Below are 17,798 nucleotides of genomic sequence, written 5' to 3'. Positions count from 1 at the left end.
CCATTCTGTTTACTGTATTGACTTACGTTGTGTATTCTGCCTTGAGTCTCAGTGAGAAAAGTGGACTATAAATAATGTAAATTTTAAAAAGTTGCTAATAAAACTTATTTAAACCACAGAAAATGTGTTTATGGCCCACCCACTGTATCTACTTGGGCCAAGCAATGGGGTTTTGACATGACTCTCCTTCATGGCCTGAACTTGAGAGCTGCCTCCTCCCTTTCTGTTTAACCCACTAGCTAAAATCTGCCTTACAAACTCTGCTCTCTACATCCTTGACTTTAGATTAGACATGGGCACGAACCAAAAAAAACCCAAACCACGTGATTTGTGGTTTGTAGCATCCCACGAACCACAAACATCTGACTTTTTCCTGGTTTGTGGTTCATGGTTCATGAGGCTGTTGTTTCACAGACCCCGCACTGGAACCGGTGCGGGCTCTGTAAAACTGACAGCCTCTTTTCCTGCTGCCCAGGCTGTCAGTTTTGACAGCCCAGGCAGTAGAAAAAGAGGACGTCAGTTTTACAGAGCCCACGCCGGTTCCAACCCGGGGTCTGTGAAATGACAGCCTCTTTCTTCTGCTGCTAGAGTGGCAGGAGAAAGGGGCTGTCAGTTTCACAGCCCTCACGCCAGTTCCAGCATGGTGCGGGGACTGTGAAACTGACAGCCTCTTTTACTGCCGCTCTGGCAGCAGGAGAAAGGAGGCTGTCATTTCACAGACCCCGCACTGGAAGCGGCATGGGGTCTGTGAAACTGACAGCCCGGGCAGCAGGAAAAGATGCTGTCAGTTTCACAGACCCCATGCCTATCGGCTAAACCCAGCATGGGGTCTGTGAAACTGACAGCCCGTTTCTCCTGCACAGGGGCTGTTTCACAGACCCCGCGCTGGGTTCAGCTGATGGGCTGAAACTGGCGCAGGGTCTGTGAAACTCTGAACCAGCCACAGAATGGCTGGAAAAATTCTTTTGTTCCGTAAACATGCGTTCTCATGGCATGCGTGTTTCAGTGCAAACAAACTAGCCATTCCATACGAATTTTGTTCTATGGTTCGTTTTGTGCCCATCTCTACTTTAGATGTGAACATGGTAGCAGCCAGTGATACAGTACTTTCATTGGTGACACCTTCCCTATGGAATGCATGCCCCTTTGAGGCTCAAACATATGTTTATGCAGGATTTTAAATATGGAGTTGATCTTTCCCCATTGTATAGTGTGTTTGTAGCCGGAAAAGTGTTAAAGTCATGTTAAGCTGCTTAGTGATTTATGTTTTTATGCTTTGCCTGGGTTTTAACTGACAACTTTTAATGTTTTTTAGTTTTTATTATTTTTTATTTTGTAAGCCACCTTCAATGGGGATACTGGAAAGGAAGCATAAACATTTTCTGAACAAATAAAATAAAATAAATTATGTTAAGCCTCTGAATACAAATATATTTTCGTAGAATCATAGAGTTGGAAGGGACCTTACAGACCATCTAGTCAAACACCTAGCCCAATGTAGGAACAGTCTAAAGCATTCCCAACAAGTATTCATCCAGCCATTCCTGGAAGACTGTCAATGAGGGGGAATCCATCACACCACTGGGCAGCCGATTCCACTGCTGAATTACTCTTAACCTGGAGAAGTTTTTCCTAATGTCCAGCTGGTACATTCCCTCCTGTAGTTTAAATCTATTGTTTTGAGTCATATCCTCTGTTGTCAATAGGAATAGCTCCCATCCACCTGTATCCCAAGATCTTGTTTACACACACTGCTAACTAGGTGTAACTCTCATCCTGTATGCATACTTTGCATTTTTGTTACCCAGTTGGAGAACCTGGCACTTATCCGTGTTAAATCTCATCTTATTCAAATCTGCCCACTTTCCCAGTATGTCCAGATCGCGTTGAATTCTATCCCTATCTTCAAGAGTGTTTGCTACTCCTCCCAGTTCGCTGTCATCTGCAAACATAATGAGTAATACTTTTTATCTTGAACTCCTTTCCTCATTTAAAAAGTACTCAGAACTCATTCCTAATATTTGTGTGTGCGTGTCTTGGTCAATTTGAGCATAAAAGTCTAAAGAAAAAGATAAAAGGATATTAATTGTTATACCTCATAGTTATTTATTGTTTCTAGCTTGTATAACATAATCAAACTAATTTTATAGTTTAACAAAGTTTGCTAGCTGTCTTTTGAAATGTTTGAAGTCAGTCTAGATATTACGATGAGACTCTGATTATATTAAAAGAACACACATACCAAGAAGCAAAATAAATATTCTGTGGGATAGAGCTAACAAGTTCAGGAAAGGTGAGGCTGTTCTTTGGAAGCTTAGCTCACTTTCATTATAAACACACCACTTGTTTCTAACACGACACTTTCACAAAGATGCCAGAGAAAACCCCGCCAATAAAATATGCTTACCACAGCTCAAATTATTTTCTGCTTTCAGGGATGATGCTGGGATATTCCAGAAGTCATTTTCCCAGTCTACAACATTGCCTTTCACATCACAGCTGAGATTGGAAAGTGCTTGGGAGTTCATTGTGAAATTCCAAAGACGGAAGTTGTAAATATCCCCACTGAGAGAGCTCACTTCGCTTCTGTCAGAGCCCAGAATCAACTTTCCATTACCAGGAATTACTTTTCCATAACTATCTGAACAGTATAATGTTTTATACACATTTTTGGCACTCACTCCTATAGTGTGAGAGAAGCTATCCCATATAATGCAAAGCTGCTCAAACGTTCCTGTGAAAAAGTCTCCTTGTGGATTGGTGTCCAGTGCATCATCTAACTGACATTCTGTGCCCAAGATAAATATGAAATGGCCACTTTGTTTTTTTCCAAAACTGACTAATTCTGTAGATGAAGAGTCGCTATAGGAAAAAGCCTTCCATTCACGGCCATCATTTCTGTTTTCTGTTGCTTCAAAGCACAAAGTGAACTGATGGAGATCTGGTACTTGAATGGTATTTGCCAGAGACACAGAATCAACGTCCACGAACTGCGGAATGATGACTTTTTGATTCCTCAAGGACACAGCAACTGGAATATGGAAACAAAATTTGTTTTCTTAATAGACAACCATGCAACATTAATAAAAATAATGTTATTCCTTTCCTCATATTATAAATAAGTAGGACAGGCATCTGTAAAATTAGGTGCGAAGATCATCTTAAAATTACCATAAACTAGGACATATCATAGGTGACTTTTTACCTTAAGTCATGCTGCTCTGTATTTACCTATTTGTATTAAGCAATGAGGAACACTTTTTTATTTCCTTGTAATCCCTAATGACTTCTTTTGCACTGACTGCACTACAATGAACAAATAAATGCCTGACATCTTTTTCAGATGCTTTTTCAAAGTATATCTTTAACTTTGTTATTTTGCAAATAAAGCCATTTGTTTCTGAACACTACTTTCAAATTTCCTCATAAAACTGCCTTGCTGAATATTGGCAGCCAATATTCATATATGAACATCAACATTGTTTATCCCAGTTGTTCATAATTACTTACAACTTAAAAATCTCATCCGTTATTTCCACGTAGTTTGGAAACTGAGTCAATATTTAGTACCAAAGGGTGCATATCCTCAACCCTAACCAGTACTTAATATACAACTCCATAGATTAACTTGAAATAACCATTTGTGATTGGAATTCTACTCTCAGTGAGTGAGGAGCAAGGACAGCCTGAGTTCTCTGAGCCTAGTCATGTCTTGTCCAACAACAACAGCAGCAACAACAACATTCAATTTATATACCACCCTTCAGGACAACTTAACACCCACTCAGAGCAGTTTACAAAGTATGTTATTATTATTCCCACAACAATCAACTTGTGAGGTGGGTGGGGCTGAGAGAGCTCTGGAAGAGCTGTGACTGACCAAGGCCACCCAGCTGGCTACAAGTGGAGGAGTGGGGAATCAAACTCACTGCTCCAGATAAGAGTCCTGCCACTCTTAACCACTACACCAAACTGGTTCTCAAACTGATACAATGGCAGTGTACGTGATGAAAAAGAGTGCAGGGATGGAAATTTTGTGTGTTTCAAATAACACATTTTACAATAAATATAGTGATAGAAATATATATAGCTTTTCTGGAAATATGTCCTGGCTCAGAAAAACATTCTAACAATTAAAAAACCTTTGTTCAATTTCTGGCATCTCCAGTTAAATAGATCTGGTATGAGATAATGCGAAAGACCTCTATCTGAGATTCTGGAGAGACAATGCCAATAAAAATAGATAATACCTACCTTGATAGACCAATAGTCTGACTCAGTGTAAGGCAGCTTCATGTGTTCAAGGGATAAACTATAAATATTCACAGTTCCATTCTGCCTATTTTTTAGATTTAAATACAGGCCAGGTCTATGTATCAAGGAGAATGAGGAGATGGTGGAATCTTACAGTGGTAGAGCAGACTGTACTAGTTCACACTGAAGATGGAGGGATGTCATTTATGAATGCCCCCCAACATAAAAATTCCTGTAATTTTTTTAAAAAAAACCTTAGTGCATCAGTGAAAGGCATTTTAGGCAAGGTCATTCCCTGTAGGCTAGCTTTTTTTACTTGCAGGAACAATTTTTTTAAAGAAAGCAAGCTCTACTCTGAATTTTACCTTTTCACTCACTCTTATCTCATTGAATTGAAAGGTTGTGTATATAAAGCCTAAGCTAATTTCTGTTGGGGCAGGTGGTGGTGGTGGTGGAAATCTGGCTAATTGTGTTATGAAGATTTTTAACAATATTTCTGTTTCTTGGTCACCCTTCACAGTTTAAGTCACATATTCAAGAATTCATTGCAAAATTGGAACTTCAAGAAAATTCTGGAGGTAGTTCTCAATATTCCATGGCTGACTTATATACTACTTCAGTCACTTTGCCTTATTTATGACATCATGTTTTCTTGTGTTTTCATGAATATATACTGTCTTCAGCCTCTAGCCATATAAAATGCACAGAATATCGTTGACCAAGATGAACAGGAAGCAGCCATACATTGCACAGATTTCTGGCTTTTCAGAAACACAATGGATTTACTTTAAATCCATGATGGTATGCCAAAGGCTGGAACTTACGCTAGTATAAAAAGAAGTCATTTTAATATGAGAAGAAACTTTTGCCTGAGACATGCAGTATGCAAGAAGAGCCCACAGTATATTTTCAGTTGTGTTTCAACTGAGCAAACAGATGAGCAAATCAAATGTTACTTCAAGCCTCTTGGCCTTTACTTTCCTTGCCCATTGGTTCCCTTGCTTGGATATTACAACCACCCCCTTCTCCACTTCCTACATAGGAAAGTCAAAACTAGACATGGGCATGAACAGCAATACGAACGAAAAAAGCCATGAACATTGGGTTCAGCTGTTCGCAAACAAGCTGTTTGTGAGGTCCTATTCTGAACGAACAAGTGGTCGTTGCAAAGCCTTGTTCCTGCATTTGTCAGCCGTTCGTCGAGCCAGACAGTCTGGTGCCCTTCAATCAATTCCCCTAGCAATGGAGGTAGGGTGGGACTGAACTCTGTATCAACTCCTTCTGGCTTTCCTTCTGGCTTTAACCCTTCAGCTTCCAGCAGACAGTCCAGTTTTTGCCACTCTGAAGAGAAAATGACACCAAAGGGGGCAGCGCTGGCTCTCCCGGTGCGAGAGGGACGGAGAGAAGTCTCTGCTGGCTCTGCCCACTATCCGAGGGACAAGGAGAGTCCCCTCATCCCTCTGACAGTGGGCAGAATGAAGCCCCACAGTGGTGGCTCTGCCCGCTGTCAGAGGGACGAGGGGAGGGGACTCCTCTCATCCCTCTGAAAATGGGCAGAACAAAGCCCTGCAGCACCGGCTCTGCCCGCTGTCAGAGGGATGAGGAAAATCCCCTCGTCCCTCTGACAGTGGGCAGAACAAAGCCCAGCGGCGGTGGCTCGAGGGGAGTCCCCTTGTCCCTCTGACAGCGGGCAGAACAAAGCCCCATGGCGCCGGCTCTGCCCACTGTCAGAGGGACAAGGGGAGTCCCCTCATCCCTCTGGCAGTGGGCAGAATGAAACCCCACGGCGGCAGCTCAGGGGGAGTCCTCTCGTCCCTCTGACAGCAGGCAGAACGAATCCCCGTAGCGGTGTCTTAAGGGGAGTCCCCTTGTCCCTCTAGAGAGCCCTGTGGCACCAACTCTACCCGCTGTCAGACGGATGAGGGGAGTCCCCACGTCCCTCTGAGAAGGGCCGCGAACACCGAACACCGAACATGTTCGTTAAGAGGACATGTTCGCTTCTGTTCGTTGTTCATGGATGGTAACGAACAACGAACAGGGTGTTCGGTTCCCCCCTCCCCATTCATGCCCATGTCTAGTCAAAACACACAGCAGCTGGGGCACTGAAACAGGAATGATGCAAATTCCTTCTAGTATTTGGCTGCATGGCCATTGGGTGACTGCTTAAATTGGAGGGTGCAGCATTGTGGCTCAAAATCAATTTTTAAAAATGGAATATGTAGGTCTTTAGGAAAAAGGGTTGGTGCAGGGGAAAGACTTGGGGGAAAGGTGTAGGCATGGGCCTGGGAGCCCTGCTGCATGCTCCCACATGCTCCAGAGCACTTCCTTGTCATGCCAGGAATGGCATAATTCCTGGAGCGATGAGGAAGTGCTCCAGACTACATGCACACGTGAGGTGAGTCCTCTTGGTGCACACCACCCCCAACCTCTTCCATCCCCCAGTTTCAAGCCCGGGGCACCTGACATCTCTAAACACAGCAGCTGAAGGGAATACCATTTTAAAAATCTTTAGGAACCCTATTTGGCTCTCCTACCTCATCCCCAACCATGCCAAGCTGAATAGGGCCCCCACAGAATATTAAAATGATGTTTCCTGCAGCTGCTGTGTAGCTGTGTGAGGAGAGCAAATCCTGGACCTTACTCATTTTAAAAAAAATATATCGTTTGGCCCTGTGAATAACAGGTCCTCCCCTTTAGTTTCAGTTTTGATTTGGGATAGCCATTCATCTTTGCCTGCTTAAAAAGAAGGGGGTGGTAGAATGGTATGGTGGCTGTGGCCAGCCTTAATTGGTCATACATGATATAAACTTGATAGTGTGTTTACACTGCTAAACATTAGTGGATGCTGCCCCTATGCCTCGTTGTGGGTGCTTTGTATATATTCTTCACTCAAAGGCTGAAGAGATGGATACAAGAATGGGCAACCACACATTTCGGTGTGACCAAGGGGCTTGAAAAAGGATTTGATTGAAGCATGATACGTAAGTGGTCTTGCCAGGTTCTCACTGATGGTGGGCAATCTCCTGATGATTCCTGCCTCTGCCCACCAAACGCCAGTTAATTAGCAGGAGGAGACTGGTTGGGGAAATGGATGTGCAATGTGCCTACAACCCTGATGATGTCACTTTCAGAGTGACCTGGAAGCAACAGCATTGTACTAGGGCCAGTTCTTTAACAGTTGACTCCAAACACTATGTGTTGCCAGAAGTGGGATGAAATAATAGTAAATCAAGAGGGAAATAATCAAAAACTTATCAGTAATTGGGAAAAGTGAAGAATGTCAGTGCTAACAGCAAATTTCCTTCCTGGTTGCTTAATAAGTCTGTATTTCAATCCTTTGACACACCCCAGTTGTTGGTACTTGGTTTGCATATACAACATGATCAGAATGTATTAAAGTATAGTTAATTCTATTTTACTAACGTGCAGGGGTCATTTTGTAGAAAAAGAGCTGGAGGGATTTATTAGCATAACTCATTAGCATATGCCATGCCCCTTGACATCACCGGAGGTGTGTCATTAGCATAACTGACTTGCATATGCCACACCCCCTGGCATCACCTATCCTGACTGTTTTGGACCCAATCCTGGCCATTCAGGGCTGAAATTGAGCCCAAAATGGTCAGAATCGGGCCGCAGCAGAATCGGGCCACAGCACCACCTGTCAGAGGCCTGATCTGGGCCGTTTCGGCCCCAATCCAGGCTGAAATGGGCCCAAAATGGCTGAGAGTCAGGTGGGTGGGGCCACCTGACAGGTGACCTCTTTTGGGGAACTGCCGGAACTGTGTTCTGGTGCGTTCCCCCTCGAAATGAGCCCTGCTAACGTGAAATTTAACTAAAATGGATTGACTTTTATTCATACTTGAAAGCAACATTTTAAACTCAACTTTTCTTTTTCTTTTTTTTTAAACTCAGCTTTTCTTTGATGTTGAAACTACATGCATTCTTAAAAAGCTGCAAGTCTGGATAGAGATAAAAAAATTAATACTTGTGCTAGAATGTAATAGGTACGAAGAATAATAAGAACATCACCAACAATGCAATTTGAATTCAAATGTACTTTGTTTGAAATATCCTTTTTTGTTGCCTTACTTTTGATTGCATCAAAGATTTGCTTAGAATCAAAAGGAACTGTGGAAATGTGTGCTCAGGAAATGTAGAACAGAAGTAGCAAAAGGCTTTTGGCTGTGGAAAGCTCACCCTTAACTGAGAAACAACTTGTTTTGTAAGTAAGTCCTTTTCCTTTGAACAAAAATGGTTTTGTGCAGTAAATTTTCTTTGGTACATTGGGCAGTTGTGTGCATAGGAAGTGGGTGAATGAACAGCTGTGGCAAAGTGTTGTGAGACCACAGATGTGAAAGGTATACGCACTTCAATTCTGTGCATTTTCAAAAGTTAGAAAAAAACCCCAACTCTTTAATGTTTGAGGGTTCTGACCTATGTTTCAAAAAAGAGTTAACTGAGCATCCTTGGCCAATACAAGATTAGGTGATGTGTAGCGCTAAGCTGTTATGCCTTTCTCTAGCCATTGAAATCAATGGGCTTAGAACTGTGTAATTCTGCTGATGACTACACTGTTACTTAATGTACTATTTCAACTTGCTTTTCAACCTAACCTACTCAAAATGTTGTTCAGTTGTTCTGTTCTTGATTGTGTTAACTTCCCACTATTTCAATAGAAATGACCAAAGTCCCTCTGACGTGGTATCTGTGGAAAGCATCTCACTTAAAGTTTTACTTTTAGCAGCAGTGAAAAATCAGGAAACAATACACCTTGTGTAATGTAACTAAAAAGTATTTTAGCCCCTACAGAGTCAATCATGTTTCCACCACATTATATAGTTAATAGTAGGTCCCAGTGTTAGACTAGGATCTGAGAGCCTCAGGTTCAATGCCTCAGTCTGCTATGGAAATTCCTTGGGTGATCTTGGGCCAGTCACACACACTCAGCCTAACCTATCTCACAGAATTGTTGTGAGGATAAAACATAAATAGAGGGGAACAATATAAGCCACTCTGGGTCCCCACTTGGGAGAAAACCAGAGTATAAATGAAGTAAATAAAAAAGATGAAAACTACAATAAAGGTCAATCAAGGATATCAAAGGCAACTATAAAATCTACCCAAAGTGATGAATACTACAATCCTAAACAGAACTCCATCCAGGGCTGGTGCCAGAGTTTCTGGCAGCTGAGGACAGAGGCAGCTTCAGGTCTGTTGCTATCTCCATGCATGTGTACGCACCTGGACTGCGTGATGATGTCACTGCGTGTGATGTCATCATGCAGCATGCCACTGGAAGCTGGCCCCATTGGCATGGCAGGCAGCTGGGATGGCGGGTGGGCAGCCTCCCAACCCTCCCGCTCAATTACCCCACGCTGCCCCAGCTGCCTGCTGTGCCTGGCCCACAGCTGTGTGCAGGCAGTGGCAGCATGAGTCAACTGAGTAGGAGGGCTGGGAGGCTGCCTGCTCAGACTGCCCTGTGCTGCCACTGCCAGCTCTTGCTCCCAGCCGGGTGCAGCAGCTGTGGGCCAGGCGAGGCAGGCAGCTGGGGTGGCACATGGGCAGCTTCCTAGCCCTCCCGCTTAGCCACCAATGCTGCTGCTGCCAGCTTTGAGGCATGCGCCCCCACTCCCAGTGCCCCCTCCGGCACCTCAGCACTCGAGGCAGCTGCCAGACCCACCTCCATGGATGCACCAGCCCTGATTCCACCATTTAATACACTGAAGTTGGAAGGTGTAACTCTGCTTATACTTCACTGTAAACAGCATCCACCCACCCCAACACAGACTTGTTGGTTCATAACCCAATCTCAAACAAATACTCTTAACAGAATCTTGGCGTTTACAGGATGTGACAAGCAAGAAATATGAAATATTTCCATGCCTTTACCTACCTCTGATATAACTAGCATTGAAGCCTCTCTTTTGGATACTAAAATCACTTGTGAATGAAACAACCATTTGATTCCCAGAAGAGTTAAATGATAAACCTCTAGGAGTGACTCCACAAAAATTAACTTTTTTGTCTCCGGTGTCCAGTGTCAGATAGTCATAAATGCAGTTTGGAGCTTCTTCAATTTCAAAATCAACAAATGTTATTTGAATTATGAATCCAGAAGGAGCTCTTATGGTCCATTTACATGCTTGACTGTTGGGATAATCACTAGGAAAGCAGGGAGAAGAAAAAAATCCTGTGGGGTTGGTGAGTGCCATTTGACATTCAGAGCATCCAAGAGCTAGGGAAGAAACAAAAAAAAGATTAGCATAAAAGTTAACCCCTTTTCTTCCTTTAAAAAGGCTACTGTTCCAATCAGCTACAGGGGTATAATTACATCACAGCTAAAATTAAATGACTTCATCCAATTCATATAAAACCCAACATTGCTTCAAGGATTAGAAGCTCAGTTTTCAGAAAACTAGCCATCAGCAGATAACTTCAAAGTTGTCATTTAGTTATATATTTTTTCTGAATTTTGGGATTATGAGAATATAATTGGAGACCAGTTATCATCAGTGTGAGATTTATTTTGTAGTGTTCCACAGGGTACAGTCTTATTCCTCCACATGATCCAATCTCTATGCAAAGCCTTTTTGAACTGGATGCTATCTAATTGACAACACACAGACTTATCTTTCTCTATAAAAATCTTCAGGCGATACAACAGAGGTCCTGAGCCAGTGACTACCATGGGTAAATGGTAGAGAGTGTCCAAATTGAAACAGAACTTTGCTTAGGGGTTCTATTGGACCCAGCATAACTGCAGGACAAGCAGATAAATGCAGCCCTCCCAAGGTTTTTTTTTTTTAACTTTAGTTTAGCCCAGTAGATGTCCTTGATTCAACCCATCTAGCCAGGTGGATCCATGCCATACTAACATCATATAATGCATTCTACATAAGTCTCCTCTTGAAGTCAACTTGGAGACTCCAGTTGGTGCAGAATGCTGCAGCTTCATTTATTTATTTATTTATTTACATTATTTATACATTCTCACTGAGACTCAAGGTGGATTACTCAGTGAGAGTCAGTACAGCCAATTTCAAAGACATTTTCAATAAACAATATAATTGGATATATAAATACAATTTTGCAAAGCTTTAAAATTAGCAGGAATCTAATACAGTGTTGAAGAAATGCTAAACCGAGCAATTCTAAGACTGACATATCAAATAACTTATAAACTATCCAGTAGGATCATACTTAAAGCAACAGTGTACTTAGAAGTAAAGTCTATAGTCCCTATCCCTTTATTTATGTATATATTTAAGACCTCTTCCTTAAAGTACAGCCCTCCTATCTGAGTAAAATGCACTGTTGAATAATTCGGTTTTGCATAGTTTGTGGAAATCCAGGAGAGTGGGAGTTTCCTGACTTCAGGTAGGCCATTCCATGAGGTGGGGGCCACCTCAGAGAATGTATGTGTACACGTGCCTGTTGATTTTGCATATGTGCAACGTGGCACCTGCAAAGGGCTTGTTCAGATGAGTGAAGCTGCCGTGGAGGAACATAGGGGGACAGGTGGTCCCATAGATATGCCGGACAAAGGCCATGAAACTAGCCAGAGCATGCTGCATCCATTCTAAAATCACTCAGTTGGCTGCCTGGCACCTACCAAGTTCAGTTCAAGGTAATAGCCATCACATATAAAGCCCTTCATTGCCTTAGACCCATGAAACTTTAGGACCACCTCCTATGTTCCATGACAACAACTTTGCTAATCTGAGCAGGACCTTCTGCAGGTGCCACCCGGTAAATCAACAAGATTAGCAACTGCCCATATACATATATTCTCTGTGGTGACTAGAGGTGGGCATAAACTGGGAAAATACCAAACTGAGTGCTTCATGGTTTGTGTCATGTATGCAAGCATCCATGCCATTGTTGTGAATCTTGAGAATCTAACTGCCAGGGACTGCCACCCTAGGACTGACAGTTCATCACATTTCACAAACAATGAACTTTCACGAACTTGCCCTGGTTCGCGAACCAGTTCGTTTGATTTGTGAAAACATCATTTCTGGGGCAGTAGAAGGTCACTTCTGGGGCTGCAGAAAGCCCATCCCCCACCCGTTGCCTAGGAAACCGATTAATCAGCGCTAGGCTGTCTGCTGTGACAAACCGAAAAATGAACCAAATGAACTGGCCTAAAGTTCGTGGCAGTTTGTCAGATCATCACAAATCATGAACCGGCCCAGTTTGTGATGAATTTTGGTTTCTATTTTGGTTTGTGCCCACCTCTAGTGGTGACCCCACCTTGTGGCATGCCCTGTCTAAGGAGGTCAGGAAGCCTCCCATGCTTCTGGCATTCTGCAAACTGTGTAAAACATAATTGTTCAGCAGGGGATTTTGATAAAGGTGATAGAGCTATATTGTAACATGAATAGTTCTGAAAGTGAAAGGGTCTATAGACTTTATTACTGCCCTTTTCTACACTGGCAATTTACTCCTCTCTTTTTGAGTGTTCACTCCTCAGGGATCAGATTCATTTTAGCTACCTAGCTTTGAGTCCACTGCTTTTAATCCTGGTGAGGCTGCTGTCTTTTTTTGTTCACAGCTCCATAAAATAAAGAGGGGTATGTGGTGAGATGTGGATGTCATTGTTGGTGTCACTGGTGCCATCACATCACCACCACCCTTTTTATTTTCATGTATGCCCAATTGCATTATTATGTCAATTATGATGTTACACCCGCCAAAGGCGCCCAAGCACTAAGGCATTAGCAGTAGGAAAAAACAAAAAAGAAATGAAAGTGAAAAGAAATCCAATGTGATGCATGTGCAATGTTGGTGCAGAGTCTCTCTAAACACAGAACTTTTAACCCAAAAAGCATAGAAACTAAAAGATATGCATGTAATCACAGCACAAATTAACCATCATTATTTGCTATGATGCACTTTTTTTTGGCAAAGAACACTTAATTACATTATAACATTGTAACGTCATTGTTATGGCGTTGTGTTGGTTTTCCTGTCAGTGCTGGCCTTGCCTTCCAGCTCTAGGTCAGCCTGCATTGGGCTCTCTGGTTTGGACCATGGGGGGTGGGCACTGTAAATCCTAAACAAAAATGTCTACTGGAGCGTGGTTATCCTATATCATTATAATGTCATTATGCTTGGTTTTAAAAAAAAATTCTCCAATACATGAGAGCCATGCTCTGGGCAGACATTTTAATTTAAGATTATGACCATGCCCCGTGGTCCAAACTGGAGAGCCCCGCACAGGCTGACCCAGAGCTGGGAGCAGAGGCTGGCACCTGGGGGCAAACCAACACAATGACAATAACTATGTTATGATCTTATTATCATTACATTTTCTTCAGAAAAAAAACTGTCTTGGGAAAGGAGGAGGATGAGGGGAAGGCGGAAGAAGGAACTGAGAGGAGGATGGAGAGACAAATCAGCGAGAAGTAGTCTGCAGGGTGTGGGTGGAACAGAGGATGGAAGGGGGGGGGAAACATAATGAAAGTTCTGGATTATTGAAAAAGCCAACTCAAAACTGCAATTAAAAAATATCAGAAAATAAGCACAAACAGAAAATCTGAAGAAAAGTCTTGAAAATGCCATATTGAAATCTGAAGGAGGAGTTAAGCATCTGGAATTCAAAGGAAAATCTGAAGTAGTATTGGGCCAAAAGTGGCAAAAATTGCAGACAAGGCCACTATGTATAGTATGTATTATCTGTTGCTTTATACATTATCTTGTTCTCAGTGTATTGTGTTTCTACTTATGTAACATAATTTATTGTTTGTTTAGCATGTCATGGTTAATACTTATGTTTTGTTCAGATTTCTGCTTTGTTTCAGATTTCTGCAATCCTAGTACTATTATGTTGCTTATTAGATGTCTCATCCTATTGATTGCATTAATTTACACTGTGTAAACAGCCTCGTCTTACAGCCCAGTCCTAAGTGGGGGGATGGAAAGTGCATAGGAAGAGGACTAAGGCTTACATGGGCACAACTGGCACTTACATAAGCATAACCCTCACTTCTGCCGGAGAGCACTGCCCATGGCCACACCAAGTGGCTGTACAAACACGTAAGTGAGGCGCAAGTCCCTGTGCCGGAGCTGGAAAGGGCGGGGTGGACCACAAATTAGTTGGCTTCCTAAGCTTCTCCAGGCCCAGAAAAGCCCCCTGCAGCAGCAGAAAGTTACATCATGAAAAAAGGAGGTGTAGCCCATAGGCGCATATTGAACAGGAAAACTTGAGCCCCTCTTCCTGTGCCCAACCCCACTCCCATGGGCCAAACAGGGCATAGGATGACAACTACCAGGGGGACCAATCTGCATGCATTTCCAGGGTGGGTTAGCCCCCCTCCCCGTGTCCAACCACCTGTCCACACACCCTACAAAACCTCTGGCTGTCTCCTTGCAGGTTACCTGACCCTGGAGTTCCAGCTCAGTAAGCAGCGAGGGAGCGCTGACAGTTAAGAAGGAGCTGGGGTGGCAGCTAACCCTGCTCACTGATTTGTGCCAGCTGCCCCCTTTACCTGAACTCACCTGACCATCAGCCTCTTCAGGTGAGGCTTGGTGGGGGAGGGGCAGTGGCGGCAGTCCCTGCCTGCCACAGAGGCAGTTGCCCAGAAAACTACTCATGACACATCCAATTGGGGGCAGGGGCAGCTACCCATGTGGGTGCTCTGATCAGGAGGAAGCTTGGCCAGTGGTTGGGTTGACTGAGTATTCATTACACCCTGTTGCTGGAGGGTGCTCAGCCACTTGACTTTCTCCCTCATGGGATAAGATCATCCCAAGGCAGAGCACTGTCTCACCAGAGGGTCATGCATCATGTGGTTGCGAGCTGCACCTGTGGAGCTGCCACCACAGCTCTCAACCAATGGACACCTTCCCAGACATTGCAGATTGGACTTGGCCTCGGCTGCACACTGGCCTGGGTCATGTGCAACACGTGTGTCTGTTTCCCTTGCAGGCAGATTGCTACTCATCCGGGAGACCAAGGGGTATGGCTGTCTGAGCCCCTCACAAGCCTCCACGAATGCCATTCAGGTCCTGCCCAGGGAGAAGTTTACCAAGGCAGCCCGTGGCTTGGCCACATTGGCAGGAAATACTTCCAGAGAACCTCTGCACGTTTTCCAGTTTAATAAAATGTGTTGGGGAAAAAAAGAAACTGCTGTCTGTTCGCTCACTCAGTTGACATTGACAGTAGCTGCTGCCACCCCATCTCCCCATCGGGATGTCTTCTCACACAACCCTGCAAATTTTTTCTCCCTTGGGGCTGGGGTTGATGGAGTGGGCTCTGCTGCCAGGAGGAGCAGGTGTCAAGTGGTGCCCTGTCCAGCTTCTCTGCCCCTTTTCATCCTCTCAGTGTAACCTCAGGCAGTGAGGTAGGAATTGAAGTGTGGCCCATGAATGTCTGGCAGGGCGGGGGGAGGCTCCTCATTCATTCTCTGACTGACTGAGCTGTTGGCGTCTGATAAGCCAGGCAGAGGGGAAGGCAGAAGTTACTGCCGGGAGGTGGGGGATGAGAAAATGACATCTAAGGATCTCCAAGGCTCCTCCGGGAGGATGGACCACCCTTCATTTTGCTGTTTGCAGAAGCAGGGATGGACTTGGGAAATCTGGCACGGGGAGGGGGTGAATGGTGCCCCCCGGAGCAGTTTCTCTGCTCCTGTGGGCTGTCAGTCCACTGGGGGGGCATCACTCCTGGACTGGGGCACGGCTTTTGAGGTCCAACCCACATTCTCACATTGTTATGATGCAGTGATGTGTTCAAATGGTGCCACCGCAAGTCTGTGGGCGCGTTGCACTCCCTTCTGGCCTCTCGTGTGGTTTCCAATGGGCATTCCTGCCACTCATTGAAGAACCCCGCCCCCACTTCCCTCTCCAGATCCTGGGGGCTGCTCCCAAGTGCTGCAGGCTTTCTGGTCCCATTTTTCAGGGAGGGGGAACCCGTTTCTTGCAGTAGCAGTGGCAGCAGAGATTTGCCAGCACACCGAGCTGTGGCCACTGACCTGGCCCTCATCGGAAATGGGCGCTGAACAAGTGGGTGTTCGATCCAGACCTTCACTGTCACCTCTGCTCCCTTCCCCAGTAGGGATGCCTGCTCCCTGATGGGCGGGAGCTGTTGGTGGGCAGCAGGAATCATGGCATCCCCATTGGCTGCACTGCTGCTTGTCCCTCACCTGCCTGTCAGGGGAGTGGTGTGGCCATTTGCTGGTATGAGTGGGGTTGTCAGGGGAACAGTGGGTGGGTGCTCCTGGCAGCGGCTGCACCTCACTTTGCTGTGCTTGGGCACTGGTGAGACTGTCCTGCACAAGTCCATAGGGAGCGGCAGAGTGATGTCGCATTTATGTTGACATGGGGCTTAGGATTGAGGTGTCTCCATTTCCGCCCCTATCATTAGAACCTGGAAATGCTTAGGATAAGGATTAAAAGGCCACCAGCACTCTCTGACTGGAGTGAGTGTGTGTGGGAGGAACCATGGCGACACCACATGAATAGCTGCTGTTCTTTTTTGGCACAGGGTATAAGGGTCAGCTCCTGGTGCCTAGATCAAGGGTATAGAGGTTTTTTGAACAAGCGCTACAAACTCTAGCTCAGCTCCTATGCTCCGTATATGATCTGGCCCTCTGATTCATTTCCAGTTGAATGTATTTCAGATTAATGTGTCTACATGTAAACTAAACATTATTACCCAAATATATAACATGTAATGAAAAAGTTTAAGCCTTTCAAAATTTTCTATTTCAACATAATATGCCACAAATATGTTTTGAATAGTTATAGTAAAGACAGAAAAGATACTTGTACTTAGGGTTGCCAAGATTGCCCACTTCCAGACCCTGCCCCCTGCCACCAATCACCTGGCTGGCAGGGGGGGAAAGTGTGGGAACAGACCTCCCAGGGCATGCTCCCAGTGCTCCTGGGCTTCACAGCAGGCTGATTCTTAAACAATCAACACATTTGGGGCCCAAATTGGCCCCACATGAAGCCTGAGAGCACTTTCGGGGCCTCCATGATGATGTCACTCCTGGAAGTGACATCATCCCACTGCACCAGGAGCTCCTAGAGGTAAGTGCCAGGTCCCTCCCTTCCGCGAGGTGGGTAAAGGTACCTTACAACCCTACTTTTACTAGTCCCAATGAGCTAAACTGCTAGAAAAGTAAGTTTCCATTTTGATATATTAGCTTTTCAGAACAGTCTTCACACTAAAGTTAAAATATTAGGATTTAAGCAGATTAACAAAGTGCAAAAAGAAAAAATGGAAAAATGCATGTCTTACCTCAGATGTAAATGTTTTTTGTTTGTTTGTTGCTTTATGTCATACAAAACATTTCTTTTTCCACATTTAATATCTCCTTTTAAACTAATTAACCAAAAAATTGTGTCTGGTGTTCTCAAGCTTATAACCACAATGGAGAAATATTTTGTAATCCTGTTTGCTAATGGCAGCAGCTCAGCACTGAATACTGAACATTACAGGAACACACATAGTCAAGAGTTTGCATGGGACCCACAGAATGAAACACATTCTGAATTAATGTGAACAAATACATTACATTCAAGGGCAGAAACCATAT

At 44.2% G+C, this 17,798-nt stretch overlaps 1 protein-coding gene across 2 annotated transcripts in view; it reads right to left on the bottom strand.

Moving 5' to 3' along the window:
• The window catches only part of ADGRG6 (adhesion G protein-coupled receptor G6), a 183,255-nt gene that overhangs the window by 110,204 nt on the left and 55,253 nt on the right, over positions 1 to 17,798 (bottom strand). For both annotated transcript variants that reach the window (XM_054980842.1, XM_054980850.1), the window contains exons 3-4: positions 10,151 to 10,492; positions 2,408 to 3,031 (exon numbers count right to left, since the gene is read on the bottom strand). In XM_054980842.1, coding sequence (XP_054836817.1) covers positions 2,408 to 3,031; positions 10,151 to 10,492 — 966 coding nt within the window. The remainder of the gene's footprint in view (positions 1 to 2,407; positions 3,032 to 10,150; positions 10,493 to 17,798) is intronic.

Source organism: Eublepharis macularius, chromosome 1, assembly GCF_028583425.1.
Source record: "Eublepharis macularius isolate TG4126 chromosome 1, MPM_Emac_v1.0, whole genome shotgun sequence".
Taxonomy (NCBI): domain Eukaryota; kingdom Metazoa; phylum Chordata; class Lepidosauria; order Squamata; family Eublepharidae; genus Eublepharis; species Eublepharis macularius.
Note: the sequence above shows the minus strand (reverse complement) of the source record. Positions and strands in the feature narration are given on the sequence as shown.